Below are 18579 nucleotides of genomic sequence, written 5' to 3' on the forward strand. Positions count from 1 at the left end.
CCTTAGGAAACACCTCCTTACCTAAAATAGTATTGCCTAAATAGTTGATTGATCTGGTCTCAAATTTGATCTTTACTAGCTTTATGGTAAGGCTGCAGTCTGCTAGTCTCCTAAAGACCTCTCTCAAATGGGATTAAAGTTCTTCAATATCTTTACCAAAGACAAGGATGTTGTCCTGATAAATACAAAACCCTTTAACATCCTGTAAGACCTTTTCCATCACTCGCTGAAAATCTGAGGCCGCCGAGACTAACCCAAACGGTAGTCTGACAAACCTAAATGTAACAAACGGTGTTACAAATGCTGTCAAATCCCTAAAGGACTCCGTAAATTCAATCAGGTGGTAAGCAGTGGTGAGGGTTATAGTACTAAAGATACTAGTACTAGCTCCTCCGGCAACAATACCAACTCAGGGATGTTAGGAAGGAGCTACATGTCCAGGACCACTCCTTTATTGAGATGTCTCAGGTCAACACTCAAACGTAGGCTACCATTAGCCTTTCTGGTAGTCACAATGGGCGCCAGTCACTCAGTTCCTTCCACCTCCTCAAAAACACCCCTGTCGTTGAGTTTCTTAATTTCTTCCCCCAATTCCTCCCATATAGTAATAGGCACATTCCTAACTTTACAACACACTCGATGAGTGTCAGCAACTAGGCTAATCTCATGTTTATAAGACTTTAGACACCTTGGTAACAGTGTCAACAATACAATGTGACACCCTCTCCTTCAAACATATGGAAGAGGAGCTGCTGGGATCCAACAAAGATCCCAAGTCACCCTGATGAGCCCAACTAATGATGCTGTCTCCCTTCTTAGACACATAAATCATACTCAATCACACCAATGAAATACCCCTGTGGTTTTATGAGGTCCCCTCCTTATGCACACTGTCTGTTAATCAGTTTGAAGAATGTGACTTTGTTCAATATTTTAGTTTGACAGTAGCGGTTGGAAATAATGGTTATTTTAGCTCCTGAGTCAAACATCCCATCAGTAGATTCACTCTCCATGGAAATTGTATCATTGGGGATGTCTTTGACTTTTCCTTCACCTCCAACTTGAAGAACTATTTGCCCACTCACAAAATCAGAGCCATCCTCCTCTTGGTCACTTTCAACCCACACCTCTTTGAAAAGGGCTTAGAAATTTTTATTTTGCACACTGCTGCAAAGTGCCCCTATTTCTTACACTTAAGGCATGTAACTTTCAGTGCGGGGCACCTTTTGCCATTTGCAAGATGGCCACTTCTGTTACAACTGTGATACCTATGTGTGGCAAGTTTGTCTTTACCACCACACTCATCTGATTTCACATAACTCTTCTTAACTTTTTCCTTAGCTACACTCCTCCCTGGTCCTTTTCCTTCTCCTTTTTATTCACACTAAGGCACTCCATGGAATGTTCCATATGCTTTGCTACAATCAACACCTCATCCAGAGTGGGCTCGTCCTTCAGCCATAGCCCATCTCTAACCCTTTTAATTCCACAGCCCACCATGAACTGGTCATGAATACGTTCATCTACCATGCCCCCAAATTTTCACAAAGAAGCACTCCTGCGCAATTCAGTAACAAAGCCTTCTACTGATTTTTCGTTTGCCTGAAACCTGCTAGCAAAATACTAACTTTCAAGGATAGTGCTGACCATTTGCAAAAAGTGATCATCAGGTTTCGTAATGCACTGCTCGTATTCATTTAAATCCTACAAATCAGAATCTGAAGGGTGCGAATGATGATCTGAGATTTCCCGCCCCTCTGGTCCTAAACAGTGTAATAGTAGGGAAGATTTTCTGTCAGCGCCCAGAGGTGCTCTGCATAGCTCTCAAAAACTTTTTTCCACTTTTGCCACTTCAATGGTGGAGAACCTGGGCTTGTAAGAAAAAAATGGAAGTGCCAAAATATTTTGAATCACGATGAAGAGGTGTGCAGATCCCTGCAGGATTGCTAACAAGAGGCACAAAAGGACGTACCAGAGTGTGTGTATCACTGTGAACCAATTAGCAAAGGACATAACCAAAGACAAGCACAAGATAGTGGATAGTAGTGTGAGTCACTGCATTAAACAAAGACTCTGCAGCAGAATTCCACAATGCTCCTGCCGTGACCCACCTAATATATAAGGAACACTGCAACAAAAGGAAATGTAAAAAATGCGATTTTGCGCTATAGTGTGCATGTCGCTGAAAGAGCAAACTGCTGAGACTAAAGCTCTAAAGCTGCTGCATTGTGCTGTAGTGTGCATGTCACTGAAGGACCACACTGCTGTGGTTACAGCTGCTTTATTGTGCTATAGTGTGCATGTCACTAAAAGAGCATGCTGCTGTGTGGAAACCCACTACTGCCATGAAGAAGATAACTGCAAAGAACATAAGATTTTATTGTGTTGTACTGTAGTGTGTGTGTCACTGAAAGAACACGCTACTGCTTGGTGAAAGATTACTCCAGTTAGCAAACGGGTGCCCAGGAAAACCTGAACTACTTTGGTTGCAGGTCATTGCTCTAGTGTGTGTATCACAGAGTTTGCACTCGGATAAATCAGGACTCCAGCAAAGAAATGCCCTTCCATGATCAACGTGCTAGTGTGTGTGACACTGAAAGTGTACGCAGAGGATCGGGGCATCCAGATCCACCTCCACCACTGATCGAAAAAGAAAACAGCAGGCTCTGAACAGGTAAGACCACCTTCAATGTGCACATGGGCACATGCATGCAGTTGTAACCGCGGCATACACCAAAGCAGCTCCCAGCACCGCTCCAGCAAGCTGCATAACAAAACGCTCTTTGAGGAAGTAGTGGAGTGCTGTAGCACAATATGGGTGAGAGAGTGAGATGTAAAAACAAACTCTCTCCTCATCCAGCTCAAGGAAAATAGTTCCAGAAAATATCCACAGGGCAAATGCCAGATGCTCTCTAAGTCACTTGAGGCAACCATGATCCATGGCTCTCGTTAGGCAAATGGTGAAGCTCTAATATATATAAATAAATGGACAGCGCTCAAAACAGTTCATACACTTTAGGGGAATCTTAAAAAGCACACCCTCCCATGACACCACTCCAGGACAGGCGAAACAAGTCAACCACCAATAAAGTAGTGTATAGGAGGGCTGCATGTATCAGCCAAACCAATGAGAGACGCTCAAGGCACAAAAGGAAGGAGTCAAACCCAGGAGAACAGACAGGAGGCTTCCGCAGAGCAGGAAGTATTCCCACTGGGGTAGATCTCACCCATGGGCCTGATGAAAAGCTCCAAGTCCTTACAAAGTGAAGATGTGTAAGGACAACGCAAGGACCCACTGGTGTCGGGATTTTCTCTGATCCTGCTGACTACACCAGTGTAGCAATCAAAGTACTGAGCTCAATGAAGGACACTGTATAGCTGGGTAGTTGCCAAATTAAGATGATTTATTCCGAAGGAGATCCCATCCATCCTGCAGTCTGAAGCTCACTGGAGTAACTGACCAACCTTCAAACCATAATACATTGAGGGACATATTATCAAGAACGGTGATAACATTATCGCCGCTTTAGCGGCAGGAAACTGCAGCTAAAGCGGCGATAAAGGGCTTGATAATATGCTCTTGTGAATTCCCATAGAAGCCCAGGTTCTGGTGTGCAGGACATCAAACCTGGACTCTATGGGAATTCACAAGGGCATATTATCAAGCCCCTTATCGCCGCTTCAGAGGCAGTTTCCTACCGCTAAAGCGGCGATAATGTTATTGCCGTTCCTGATAATATGGCCCTCTATCTGCTGAGCATGACACCCCAGATGACATCATGGTGTTCCATGCTCAAGCATACCTATTGTTGCCAGGTTAGATAACTCATTTACTACAAAATGCCTGCCCAACAGTTACTCTGCTCAAGTTGCCCATCAAATACTGTGCTACAGGAGGCTTGCCCACAAGTGCCACATAATGCAAGTAAGTAAGGTGCAGTGCTATGAAATACCCATCAGCTATACTCCCAACATTGTCAGACTTACAGTTACTCAGGCACTGTAACATGGAATGGCAATGCATCAGCTACAGTGAACAAAATGCCCATTCAAGTCCTGTGTCATAGAATGTCTACAGTTCAAACACTGTCACTAGACATAGTAATCCTCTAATGTTTCCTATATCTTACTGGTCTCACTTTCAGTGGACACCCCAAAGGGGGAACAGCCTTTACAACGCGGGTATAACCACGCTCTACCATTACAACGCTGCTATTATAATGCAAGTCGTTACAACGACTTAACGACTTGCCCTGGAGGGCGCCGTTGGATAGGGAATAGTTTAATTTTCTATTCCAACACCTTACCTACTGTAACGTGGGCTGGAGTTGGAATAGAAAATCAAACTATTCCACTATCCAGCGCTTACAGCGCAAGTCGTTGTAACGACTTGCGTTGTAAAAACAGCGTTGTAATGGCATGTGTGGTAAAAGCCTGCGTTGTAATGCCATACAACCTCCTTAGGGAAGAAGAGATACTACTGGAATACCACTTGGGAGAGCAGAGGTTACCACAGTGGTGAGGAAGAATAAGACGAGCGAGAGACAGAGAGCGAAAGATAATGTATGTTTGTATATGTGTGTGCAAAATACCTCCAGAAAAAGTGATTCTGCTATATGTGAGACTGCATGTGTGACGCTTGTCTTATATGTTGACATGGCAACCCCATTTAGAATTGGCAGATATAATATCACATGGCGAACATGGACTCGCTCTCGACGCCAGTGTTCACCGCGCCATGACTAAGGTTTTTTTTCTTTTTTTGAACGGTGGTGCCCCATCGTACTCTGCTCCTTTATCCAACCTTTACACAGGCATTTCACCTTCTACTGCTGCAACAACATTTAATTACACTGTGCAATGCAGGTGACGAAATGTCAGTCGGCAGGAACAGTGTCGAGCTCATACCACTATTAAGCCATGCTGTGTTTTATATACAGTTTTGATCAGGAAGATGGCTTTTATGCCTCGTGTACATGAGATGGCGGAGCCCATTTGTGAGAGTAAAGGCCAGAAAATAGAACCCAGATATTTGTGAGTCTATATTGGGGAGATATTTTCTGTGTTAAGTTGGCTTTCTGAACACGGACACCAGGAAAAGACACAAAAACACAATATGATATGACATGATTAAATGGTGGTTGGCATAACCCTGCAGACATGAACACTAGGGTCATTCGCAACACATAGGGGCTTATTACAATGCCGGTCAGAGTTGCCTCTGACCGACACATTCTCAGTCTCAGGACTGACGACCTCCGACCGCGTGATTACGATTTTCGGTCGGATACTCACATTTATCTTTGGGAGCTTGTGTTACGGCCGTAACATGGCATTACTACAGGCTTCAATAAAGAAATAGGTGTGTGTAAAACCCTGCACCCTGTGGAAGGCGCCCCATGCCTGCCACACAGTGCATGGATTCACAGGGAGGCGCCCTAGGTACCCCTTCGGCCACAGAGGTAAGGGGGCCCTGCTAGGGACCCCCAAAGTCACCTGCTGACAGCCTTTCCACGTCAGAAAGGCTGGCATGGAAAGCGTGTGGGAAACCGAGATCATAATCCCGACACCGGATATGCCTGCCATAGGGGATTACGGTGCGATTCCTACAGGCTGGAAGACTCCGAGAGCCGGAGCGTCTGAATGACTGGCCAGTTCATGCTCCGACCGCCAACATCGTAATTCGGCAGTCAGACTGCAAACCAACCATGCCGGTCGGAACGCTTCCGACTAGTGGTCGGAGGCTTTCCGCCCGACATCATAATCGGCCCCATAATGTGATGTATAGTTGTGTAGAGGTGCACCACAGCCCAACAGGCCAAACAATGGTGTATGTATCCCAGAGGTGAGAAACCTGGGCTACATTTTTTATGGTCATAGGCTTTTCTCATTGGTTATGATCCTTCTAAATTACAGACACATTTATCCATTAGCCAAGCATGGGGAGATTGGCTTTGGAATCACTTAAGTGTTTTAACTGATTGTAGCCCCAGTCATTGTGGCAAATGTACCTGTACCAAGCCTTTCTTAATAGGGAGATCTCAAGTTGCAGCAAGAAAACAGAATGCTGTGTTCATCTCATGCGAGCTGGCAAGAATATTCAAAATGTTATTCCGCTGCTGTCTACAGTTATCTGATTATTTGTGATTTTCCAGCTAAAGAGTTACATTTGTGAGTTGTCATCACTGACACTGTTGTTACACAATTCTTACAGCTGACACAATTACAGCAATTCATTGCCGTTTTTTGCTAATACTTTCAGTTTTTCTGTTTCAAACTGAAACTTCCTGGTCTTCCTTCTGTCCTGTTTTTCCAAATGTAGCATGTCGATGCAGGCTGTGTTTCCTTCTCTTGCATACATTTATGTTCAACCTTTGACTCACTGGCCTTCCTGTCTGGCTCCTCAAGTCATTCAAGTCACCAGCAGTCTCACGTGGACCCCTCCACTTGACCTGCTCTTTTCCGGCTGACCTAGTCCAGGAGCTTGTTTCATTTTCCAAACCCCGGAACAAGTACTGTGACTCTCTTAGGATACCTCAACCCTCTCCTGGCAGCCAAACTCTTTACACCTGCGATTTACCAGCACTTCAGAGTATGGATCAGAAACTGAGATAGAAGGGTGAAGATGTCAGCCGGTGTATCCCATGTTTGTTTTACCTTGATGGCCTGCTTCACAGCTTCTCTGCTCGGCACGTTAACTACATGTCTCCACTCCCAGGCCAGTATCCCTGATCTGTAAGGGTGCACATTAACTGATTCCTGCAAGAGTGCACATGAACTTCCTTCATACGTCACTCCTATAAACATGTATACTGTGCTGCAGGGCCAAGAAAATGAGATAGCAATCTTCGTACAACAGGCATGTGTATATTTTGCAAAGAATCTACAAATGTGCTTGGCAATTTTTGATATAGATAAATGGCATCATTGTTTTGATGTCAACCTGATATACCTTAAGGAACTTCTTTTACAGCTTTCATGCAAACACTTTAAGTTCTCTAATTGAAATAACCTTTGGACTTGCTGCAAAAGGGTAATTTCTATTATTCCCATTCTTGTTCATTTCATTCCTGTATTTAAACAATTTTTTTTTCTTTGTATAGTTTGTTGTTACACACAGCCCAGCTAGTGATTAAGATCAACAGTAAAGGCGTCTGAAGTTATGAGTAGATGATCACAGGATGCACGAGGAGAACCAATTATTCAGAAAGAGTCTCATCAATGAGCACAGTGCCAGGTAGACACAGTGAAAACGCCAGTACAGGCAGAGGCACTACAGGGCAGGCCGTTGCTATTACTTACTTGCAGTCATACACACAAGACTAGACCGTGGCAGTAAGTGAAGGAAGGTGCCCACCTAAGGATTTAGGGCTGCTTAGGAGGTACACTAAAGCGGGTTGCCAGTCGAGCAAGGTATGGTTGGAGGATTAAGTCAGATGGACTCAAAGAATGTCCTTAGTTGTTGGCAGTAGGGATGGACACGGACATGACACTCCTAATTAATAATTTTAAAAAGAAGGTATTGATCCATGAGCACGACCGCTTAATAAAGAATATCTTAAAAATAATTTTTTAGGTGTACAAATGAGTTCCTTGCAAGGAATAATTTGGTAAGAAATTGTTGAAAAATAGGTATGACTTCCTGATGAGGACAATCTTTAAAAATAAATTGTTGAGGCATGACATGTTCATAAGAAAGTGTTTCGATAGTTCTGGTACAGGATGAGGAAAGTGGCATGGTGGAGATAAGGTTGGAGTACGTTCCAGATTTTCAGGTCACATTGAATGATTGAGAATGTTATCCTACTCGATGCTCGGATTCACCAGGTTTAGGACTCGGTATAGGAAACAGCTGCCAGTCCATAGCACGTCACCAATCATTCTTAGAGTGCTCCTTAAACATGCTTCTAACTGCACAGCTTGCCATCATCTAATACTCCATGTTTTCTTGCAGAGCTTCTAATGCATGGCAATACACAAATGTGATTTGAGGAAATGCATAGCTAGTTCGTTTGTGCCTTAGTCCTAATACTTCCATTATACTGCTTGGAATCTCTAAATATTAGAAGCTCTAAATTGTAAAATTTAAAGCTCCTGACATTGCATTCTCTGAGCCTTTACATTCCTGATGTTTCTATTGCGTTCAAACCTAATACCAGAAGTAACATTGTTCTCATAGCGAGGCTTAAAACTGATTGACAAATATTTAAAATAAAATGACGGCTCTGAAATATTTTAGTTTTCTAAGAAATCATACTTCTAAGCAGCATCAAACATCTGAACAGCATGCAATGTAGTATTGCTTTTTGTACACCATTGTGGTGTGTGTTGTTGTGTTTGTTTACATGTTAGTATATTTTACACACTCCTTTCCTACAAGTTAGAACAATCTTAAAGCACAATTTCTTCATATAACATATGTAATCCTAATACTTCCAGAGTAGTCAGATCATATAATGCTCTATACTTTTAATTGCAAACATTCAACCCCTAAACATTCTCTTTAACCATTAACTCCTCATTTTACCTTCTTTCTCTTCTTGCCCAACCTCATTTAATAGCTTTTAAAAAGCTGGAATGCAATATAATCATAGAATATTTACACATAAACAGGTATTTATGAGACATTCTTTTCCATCTTTCATATAAATAATTTTATAGGAAGCGAACAGTTGCTCACGCTAAACTCTAGCTAGTTGTTATTCATTTTTGGCTGCTTTTTGGTTTCCATTTAAGCTCAAAGTCGCCTAATTTGGAATTATTGTTCTGCATTCAAGGTGATGTGTTTGCTGTAGGTGTGAATTTACCTGATCTGCTTTTCCATCCTTTTCATCCACAGAGGCCCAGTGTAAACCGTACTACACAGAGTACTCCCCGATGCGACTTGTTATCCATCAAATGTGCACCAGTCATTACCTTGACCTGTTCATCACCGGAGTGATTGGTCTGAACGTCATCACTATGGCCATGGAACATTTTCAACAGCCCAAGGTAGCATGGGAGGGGGAGTACAGCATTCCTTATCTTCCACTTCAGGCCAGCATGTTTGACCTTATCCTGAGTTATAAGATGTGAGAACCCACGTCATATGGCCCCAACAAAAAAGGGTCAATTCTGTATGTTGTTACATGTTTCAGCTGGAGTTCTGTTGTTATTACAACCTTACAGGTATTGCTCACTCTCAAATCTTAAACACAATGGGATTAATTGAGCTGAAGAAGCAGATTCTACTTGGAAGCCAAAACAAGAGGCTTAATTACCACGGAACTATTCTGTAATATAATAATAATGGCCGGTGTAGGCCTTCTGCCCCAACATTCTACCGTTTGTATTTCTGTTTCTTCCTTTTAATTTAGAACAGTCTACCCTCAGTGGGGGTAATTTTTCTAATACCCTTATGGCCCTTCTGCCTTGGACTATACCAGTTGATGAAGGCCCTCTCCCTTGTCATATGCTCTCGCCTATGGCTCGGGCCTATAACTCTGGTTCAGGCCTTTAACCACTGATACAGCTCTTGGTAGCTAGCTATAAGGATATATTATCCACTGCACATGCCACCCTTTTTTAGAAGCATATTCATACCGGGAACTCTGCAATAAAGGTTACTCAGCCGCAAAAATGTTCAACTGCTGCCCTGGACCAATTCCGACTTGGCCTCTAAAGGAATGCCTCATTAATAGAGTATCTTAACAAGCAAGGCTCTCCAACAACTTTCTAGCTTCAGTCGTCATGACTTTTTCCACAAAACACGCCAACATCTCCCTTACATCAAAGACCATTGCCTATTTCCATTGCTTCAACTTACTGATTCTAACCACTTTTGTTAAAGTCAATCTCTAGCTTTGTGTAGTCCTATAATACAAGGAGATTAAACTGAGAAGACAATGATGATTCTTAAAGGCTAATTGCATAAAGTGACATGATTTTACTAAAGACAAGGCGGCTAGTATTATGCATACATCTTTTATTCATTCCTTCTGAGCAGCAACACTTAAAAGTTCCAAGAATCCGAACACTGAAACACATTACAATGAAAATCAATCATCAGTCCGATAAAATGTCCTTGTCCTCCATATTCTTCTTCTTTTATTTCTCCTTTCCAAATCAATCTTCTCCCTCCTTTTGATCTCTTCTTTCTTTTTCTAATGCTCTGAAAAACAAATTGAAATCATCTCTCTGTTGCTCAAAATAATGTTTCCTGTTCTCTCTTAAATAATTATTGTTTACATCTGCATCATCCTCTTACAATCTACCTTATTGAAACATCTTTACTGTCAATCACTTTCAAATTGTCTTCCCCTTCTCTCCTTTCCAATTTAATACAGAAGGGAGGGTGTGATAATGCTAGCCTCCTTGTCTTTAATAAAATCGCAAATCTTTATGCATTTATCCGTTAAGAATCATCATTTTACGGCAAGACATTTGGCTAGCATTATGCATGTTTAAAGTCTTTCGAATCACAGCTTGAAACATTTCTATGGACCTGAAATAAAATTTCCTAAACATATTAGCATGAGAACAATCTGCCGCTTTCAATATTTCCTCTAGACTTCCTCCTGACATAAAAACTGTACTTGCTTTAGCATCCCTTACAGGATGCACCTTAAACAAAGCTAAATGTATGCCTGCCTCTTTATTTACTGACTTCACCCATCTTGCAATGGTTGAATTAGAAATCCCTTTTAATGGCTTCACTTATGAAATAAATAGCTGATCTACTCCAGCACACCTTCCTTCATCATCCCGGCCTCATATTCCTTTATACATTTTAATACGCACAATTTTGGAAAATTGTCAAATCTAGGGTAAAACACTAATCCAGATATAGTTTTAGTCTCTTCCAAATTTCAAATACCAGCCCATTAGGTTGGAAAAATCTATTGGACACCTCCAATACTCTTACATCCAAATCCCTTCTGAAGGAAATCAAACACAGCAAAATAGCTAACTTTCATGTTAATTCTTACTCCTAAAATGTATTACTTGGCCATCTATCAAATAGCTTCAAAATCCACATCCCAAAGTGACTCATACCTGGCTTTTAGTGATTTCTTTAAGTGAATCCCTTTCATCACTCTACAAATTAATGGACTCCTATCAATTGCCATACCCTGTATTAAAGAATGTCCTGCTGAAACCGCTGACCTAAACAATTTACTGTTCTGTATGTCAACCCTCTCCTAAATAATGCTGCCAAAAAATTTGCCACCCCTACTTCATCAGCCTCCATGGGATCCAAGTCCCTTGCCATGCATCAACATAACCATAATCTCCATGCATCTCTCTATTTCCTCCTAGGGCCCGGAGTCATGATTCATTGAGCAGCTCTGCAGCTGTTCCCGAAAGTGTTGAGAATCTTCCTGAATAGCTGAACTTCCCCAATCTAGAAGGTTGAGCAAATCCAACTCTACTAAAGGATGCTCTTCCTTCTCTACTCCTCGTAGCCGTCCTTGGCATGACTTTATTAAATAAGGAATTTCCCCAGCCATCTCCACAGCTGTTGAAAACCAAGCTTGCCTTCTCCATAACAGAGTAACTAACACTATTCGACACTTCTGTCTCCTTCCCTGAATCAATATCCTCTGAAAAAGGTGGAAACGCATACCCTTCCATCCCTTTCCATTCCTGCATAAAAGTGTCTACTGCTAATGCCCCTGGATCAGGTCTCCAACTGATATAATATTGCAACTGGAATGTCAATCGAGATGCAAAGGGATCAAACCAAAGCGGTCCCATACATTTTTGAGTGTTTTGAAAACATTCCTCCTTTAATTTCCAGTCACTGTAATCTATCAAATTCCTTGAATTCCACTCCGCCATCACATTCTGAGCCCCAGGTAAATATTCAAACCAATTTTGTGTTCCGAGCAAAACTTCCACAATTCCTTTGATAAATATGACAGTCTCCTTGACCTGCTTCCTCCCAATTTGTTTATATCTGTTACTGCTGTTACATTGTCCATCTTCAACAGAACTGGATTTCCTTGCAGCCATTTCCTGAAAATGAGCAAGACAGGCAATCCCGATTTCATTTTTGGTCAATTTATGTCTTCCTCCCTTGCCAGAACATTCCAACCTTCAGTCTCCTGTCCATCACATTCCAACCTTCAGTCTCCTGTCCTGAACACATTGTACCCCATCCTGATTTGCTCACATCTGTTTCCAGAACATAATCTGCTTTTAATCCAAATATCACCCCACCATTCTAGTCTTCCAAATTTTCAATCTACCACATCAACTCCTCCCTAACTTCCAGAGTCATGGGTATCTTGTCCCCGTATCACAAACCCTTTGAAAGGCCCAAAGTCTTTAGGTGTTGTGGGGCCCTTTAATGTAAGGGACCTGGAAACACAACCTGTAATGAAGAAGATAACAGACTGATCACAAGTGCCAACTCCCTCAACTTCACTTCCTCCTTTTTGAACAGAATTCTTTTTTTTGTCTTATCTGTCTTACCTTTTTTTGTACCTGACTTATAACTGTGTCCACTCCAAATCCCAGAAAGTCTAAACGCTGAGATTGAACAATGATAGAATTTTCCATATTAATTATGAAACTCAACAATTCGACAAAATCCTTCACCAAATTAATTTGACTCTTCAGCTCTTCTAAACTCTAATTCATTATCAAAATGTCATTCAGATAAACAATCAATCTTACAACCTTTCACTCATAAATCTTACTACTGGTCTTAAAACCTTTTCAAAACACCATGGAGCCACAGTCAAACCGGAAGGGAGACATTGAAACTGGTATACTTGTCCCTTTTACCTGAATTGCAGATAGCACCCGCTATCCACAGCTATTGGAATCATGAAATAGGCGTCTTTGAGATTCATTTTCACCATTTAATCCAAATCCTGTAGAACGTCCATCAAAAGAGGAATCCCTTCCATTGTCAAATGTCTGTATGTCACAAACTGATTTAAGTTCCTCAAATGTAACCCTGGCCTCCAACCGTTGTCCTTTTTCTTCACTAAAAACAGGGCATTTGCAAATCCCACCTTTACTGCTGCATCTTTTGCTAGCATCTGAGCCACCTCCTCTATTACATATCCTTCTACTCTTTTTAAAGAATGTATTTGTGTGGTTCATTTGACTTGTGAGACTCTGAAACAAAGTATATTTGGTAACCCCCTACTGCTGTCAAAACTCAAGGATCCTTCGTTATCTTTCTCCATTGATCATGAAAAAAGCTCAACCTTTACTTTGCCTTTCTTTCGATAGAACCAGAAACTGTCATCGCACTCACCTTGTCCCGGAGTGGCACCTTGGCCTTGTATTTTAGATGTTCTAACTCTGCTTCCTCTCCCTCGCTGGGATAAAACCCCGGAACATCCTGTTTTTTTTCTGTAATTTCCAACATTTGACTGTGTACTGGGACTTATAATTTCCATGGCTAAGAGGTTGCCCTCTACACCCAGGCTTCTCATAAAAAACAATTTCCTGCAAGTACTTGTTGCATTGAAAACTGTGCCTTGTTCAAACTAGTCAACATCTGTAGATATTTACTGAAAGACTTAACCATTCCTTACCGACATAACAGACCTTTGGCTTCCTCTCTGGTGATTAGTAAAATCAATTTCTTTCAAATAAGCCTCCTCCACTAAATCAAAAATCCTTGCTTACAGTCCCAGTATATCCAGAACTTTATCTTGACATTGCTTTAATGACCTTTTCCCGACCTTTTTTCTGATCTCTGCCCATTTTAAAAAGATAAGTGATGAACTCTGGCTGCAAATTTGGTGTGATAGTCACCTTCTCATCTATCAAAGGTCGTGCCTATTCAGCCCTCATAATATTCCTTTCTTCTTTTTTCTAAAGGCTTTCTTATCCAATAAAGTTTTTAAAAAAATGATGAAATCATCTCTAACGGCCACCAATCTCTACTCCTTGGGTGTCTTCTATCAATTGGATCAAATAACTTTTCCCCTAATGGATCCATAACTGAATTTGTCTCCTTAGTCTTACAGACCACACCTTCACCAAACTCGTCATCTCTACAATCCTTATAATTCAGATCTAAAATATACTCATGTAAATTAGGCTTATCACCTCTCTTTTCCAAATCATTGAAAAGATTCTCCTCATATGCAGCGTAAAACTGCCCCTCCTATGTGCTGCTTTTGACACCTAAATCCCTTTTGAGTCGCTTAGGACTCCCATCTTGTTAGAAGCAACTTCAATATGCATCCTCTTTTGTATACATTCTCTACCTGGACTCTATTTACTCTGCCTTCCTCTTCTAAGATTGAAAAATATACTTTCACATCCACATTAATGAATTTTCTCTTATCGATCAGCACTTTTTTTAGTGTCTCTTGAACTGCATAATGCAGTCCCTGAAATAAAAAAATTCTTGTACTACTTTCCTCGGTAGTCTCCCCAGTCTTCTGCTCTGCCATTGTTATTCTCTTTAATATCGCTCAATTTTCAATGTATTTCCCTGTATTTTCCTCCTCAACTCAAATTATTCAACCATCATAATTCACTATCCTGCAACAAATGCTTGCCAATATGCGCGTTGCTAGGAAACCTGCCTCGCACGGCTAATTTGTCCAAATCAAATCTGCTTGTTTCAAAGAAGGCCTATCTTCTTTAAAAACAATGTGCTCTAACTTCTAACATTATAAGTGAAGCGTGCCCTCATTAAATAAGACAGTAAACACTTTTTATGCCGCTGAAGCCTTGCTGCCCATGCTACTTTGGAGAATTCCTAGCGATCGTGAGGCCGTTGTCGAAAATGATTTCTGCTGCACGGGTGTCCACATGGCGACTCCAGGTAACATTTACTATACTTAAACCTTTTGGATTAACATATTTAGAAATACTATTTTATTATTAATCTAGCAATTGACTAAATTTGCACCTATTGAATTACACTAACTTCACTACTCAAATTATTCATACAATTCAATGCTAAGTGGCTAACTAATAACATTTTTCTTTTATAAAAAATCTGTATTGAAGATAAAACAGCATACTACTTTACACATGTAATGCATGAAAAACAATGAACACACACACAAAATTAATCAATATATTTTCATTATCTAATAATAACTATCTGCTCAGAAACAGCACACAAAAGAGGAAGTATATGGAGGACAAGAACATTTTATAGGATTAAAGATTCTTTTTCATTGTGATGTGTTTCTGTGTTCTGATTCTTTGAACGTTGAAGTGTTGCTGCTCAGAAGGAGTGAATAAAAGATTCATGCATAATGCTAGCCTCCTGTCTTGCCATAAATTCCATATAAGCTTTGCGACCAGGTCTAAGCCATACCCATGTCCAGCCTGAATTGCAAAGTGAAACATGGATTTGTTGAGTGCCTCCATAGTGCACATGTTTTGAAGTAAGGTTATCTGCAAATGTCAGAGTCATTATTATTTTGGTGATTCTTCAAGCTAGAGCATGTAACCAAGATGGATGCTACTCCAACAGGACCTAGGGAAAAGCCTGATATTTTAGTGGGATAGACATCCTGGTGTGGCAAAGCGTGAATGAGAGCCTGTCCCATCTTCATTTATGCATCCAACAAACATGTTAGGGTACAGAGCTACTGTGTATGAAAGTCACATTTTTGTACCCGGATTTATCTCACCACAGTCCTTTCTTTCTCCCAGAAGGACACATATCACAATCATACTGGGATGTCACCATTTTGTTCATTGCACTTTTCCACTGGAATGAAGTTAGTTCTCCATTCCATTTTGAATATATCCCACTCAGTACTAACATCTACAATTTTCAAAGTAGTCTAGGCTTTTTTAGGCCAAGACCACACCCCTTTACTCCTACCCTGCGAACATGGAAAAAGCATGTAGAAAGAGCTGAAGGTGAGATAGAATATAGACCAACATGACCAGAAAGCAAAATGTTTAGGATTAATACAAGTTGAGCTCAGAGCACCATGAGGTCTCATAGAGCCTCAAATAACCTGAGAATACTAGGAAATGTCCTGACTTCTACCTGTGTAGAATACAGCAAAATCCCTTTCCAATTACCCCCAAAAAGCTGTTTTTAGATAGTGGCAGAAATTGTAAAATGGTGCAGTGGGGCCCACGGCAATATGGCATTTCAGGGATTGACCAGTGCATATTGTCTGTGGTAGAACTTGACATCTATAAACTCCATCTTTAGACTTTCAGCTAATAAACTTTTTGCCTTTCTTCAAAATGGCTCCTGTGGGCCAAGTAGTGAAAAGGGTCTTTTAACTATGAATAGATAAGTGTTTTGCTTGTAATGCTGATTGTTTTAAAGACTCTAATGTAGGGCCCCAAGCACCAGGCAAACAAATACAAAGTCTACGATAGTGATAAACATAGAAGGCCACCGGTCTGATGTGGGAAAATGAACAGTCCACAAAGAATAAAAAGACGAAAGTAGAAAAAATACACTTGCTTTGACAGTAATCTCAGTATCTCGTTTTTTACCTAACTGGGTTTGGGAAATCTATTACAGCTGTAAGAAATTTCAACATAATATCCCTAGATGTGTTGCCTTGATGACTGAAATAGTAAGGTCAGGTCTCTCCAAATAAAAATAACGCAGATCTAAATAAAAGATGGTTCTCACAGTAGCTTTCCTAACAGTCTTTATTTCTGCTCAAGTGGCATAACACATTTGCAGCTGACTTGAAGATGGGAAGCAGGGGTTCCTGAACAGAAGGAACAATGGCACCAGAATCCCCTTTGTCCCCAAGCCTTGTGTTTTTTCTTATTTTATATGCTGCTGTCCAGTGACACTGAATTTATGTTGGCTATTTCTTAAAGGGGACGAGATCGTGGTCCCAATAAATATAGACCATTAAAGAAGTTGCATGTAGTACTACTTTGTGATTGACCGACCAAATAGTGCAAAGGTAGAACACTGCAAGAACTATACTATACCTACTATTTAATGTTTTTTGCTTCTTTCCGCAAACAAGTGATTCATATTTTAAGGGGGAAAATGTCTTCTATTGAAGTGGGGTGATGAAAAGGTAGAGCAAACAAAGGTCTCCTTGCAGTTTAAAAAAGTCACCCTTGTATTTTCTTTCTTTCCTTTAGGTGCTCGACGAAGCCCTGAAAATTTGCAATTATATTTTCACAATTATTTTTGTGTTGGAGTCGGTTCTCAAATTGGTTGCTTTTGGTTTCCGCAGATTCTTCAAAGACAGGTATGATTGCACTTACTTTCACTAATATTACTTTAGCTGACTTGACATTTTAAGAGTCGTGTCTCCTTCCATGTCTGAAATGCAATTCTTTGGTTACAGAACCACGAACAGAACCAAGTTAACTTTGAAAAGCTGGCAAAATGTGACTACTTTGCACTCGTACCCAGAGCTGAAAGAAGCTTTGTGCCATGTATTTATTTCAGTCCAGTGTAGCACTAGGTTAGTAGTGAATATTAGTATCCAGGCAATAGTTGTACTCGTTTAGAGCATTAATAATTGGCATTTTAATTAGGCTTGTCGCAAGCTTTTGTGGAGCAATTGCAAACACTCTGATTTGTAATGCAAGGATCATCTTTTAATAGGAAAACGTGTTCAATGGAAAAAGAGAAACACAGTATTTGGAACCACCTAGTGGTGTGGCCACATTAGCAATATGAAGGAACAATTAAGACCTACTTTTGTAGGTTTTCCTTACAGACAGCTTTAGCTCATTTGTCAAAATACCTATTGCGTACAATAGTTATGCTTACATGGACCTTTGTACCAGCCTGTTGCAGATCCTTGGTTGGCTTCCTTATGATTTTTATTTGAATTCTTCTTATTTGGTGGCTTACCTTCTTGTGTTTGCCCCTCCACATGGAGCACAGCTTCTCTACCCAGTAGCGGCTGCTGGAGCATTATAGTGGTAGGGCAGTGCGAGAAGCCTGTACAGGGGGAGCAGCACAGGAAAATAATTTAAAATATGCTTACCTGCCATTTGCAGCGTCGGAGCTCATCTGTTCTCTGCTCCTCGACTCCCGGCATGCCAAAGACTCCCTTAGGCCAATTCAGACACTGGTGTGAGTGTCCTAGTTAGGTGCTCACTAAGGGACTACGACCCTCTGCTTGCTCTCCAGCCAGCCATACAGCACAGCTCAGGTGGAGAGATCGTAGTGCGCATGATGGTTTGGCTGGCCTTAGATGGCCGTCCAAACTATCTTGCACACTTGAAGAAGTGCCACCACTCCTCCTCCTTCCTGCAGCTGTGTTGTGTCAGAATGGATGGCCCTGCCACACCCTTAACTCTGCTGCAGGAAGTGAGCGAGGAAAAATAAAATGAAAAGAAGCTTTGTTATCATTTTATTTTTAATTTTTCACTGCTGAAAAGGAATGGGACGATAGCCACCGCTGTCTGTACCATGCTTTTGATTGGATGATTTTTTTTCTTTCACTTCTTACATTCCAGGTACTACATGCTCCTTCGCCTTTGGTACTGAATTGGAGTGCTAGTGTTGTCTTCTGCTCCTCTGTGGTTGGGTTCCCTTCTCTGAACCCTGCCCCAGGCTCTCAGTGTTTCTTTCCCCACCCCCTTTGTGTCCCACTCAGCTTTTATACTTGTTCTTTCATTTTGACTCTCGCCCCTAGTTCTTCTGCTGCT

The 18579-nt window shown here is 41.1% G+C and overlaps 1 protein-coding gene across 1 annotated transcript in view; it reads left to right on the forward strand.

The window, feature by feature from the left end:
• The window catches only part of CACNA1G (calcium voltage-gated channel subunit alpha1 G), a 787437-nt gene that overhangs the window by 598190 nt on the left and 170668 nt on the right, over positions 1 to 18579 (forward strand). Inside the window, exons 26-27 of the mRNA XM_086930846.1 lie at positions 8840 to 8991; positions 17053 to 17162. Of these exons, the coding sequence (XP_086786972.1) occupies positions 8840 to 8991; positions 17053 to 17162 (262 nt within the window). The remainder of the gene's footprint in view (positions 1 to 8839; positions 8992 to 17052; positions 17163 to 18579) is intronic.

The sequence above is a fragment of the Lissotriton vulgaris genome, chromosome 7, assembly GCF_964263255.1.
Source record: "Lissotriton vulgaris chromosome 7, aLisVul1.2, whole genome shotgun sequence".
Lineage (NCBI taxonomy): Eukaryota > Metazoa > Chordata > Amphibia > Caudata > Salamandridae > Lissotriton > Lissotriton vulgaris.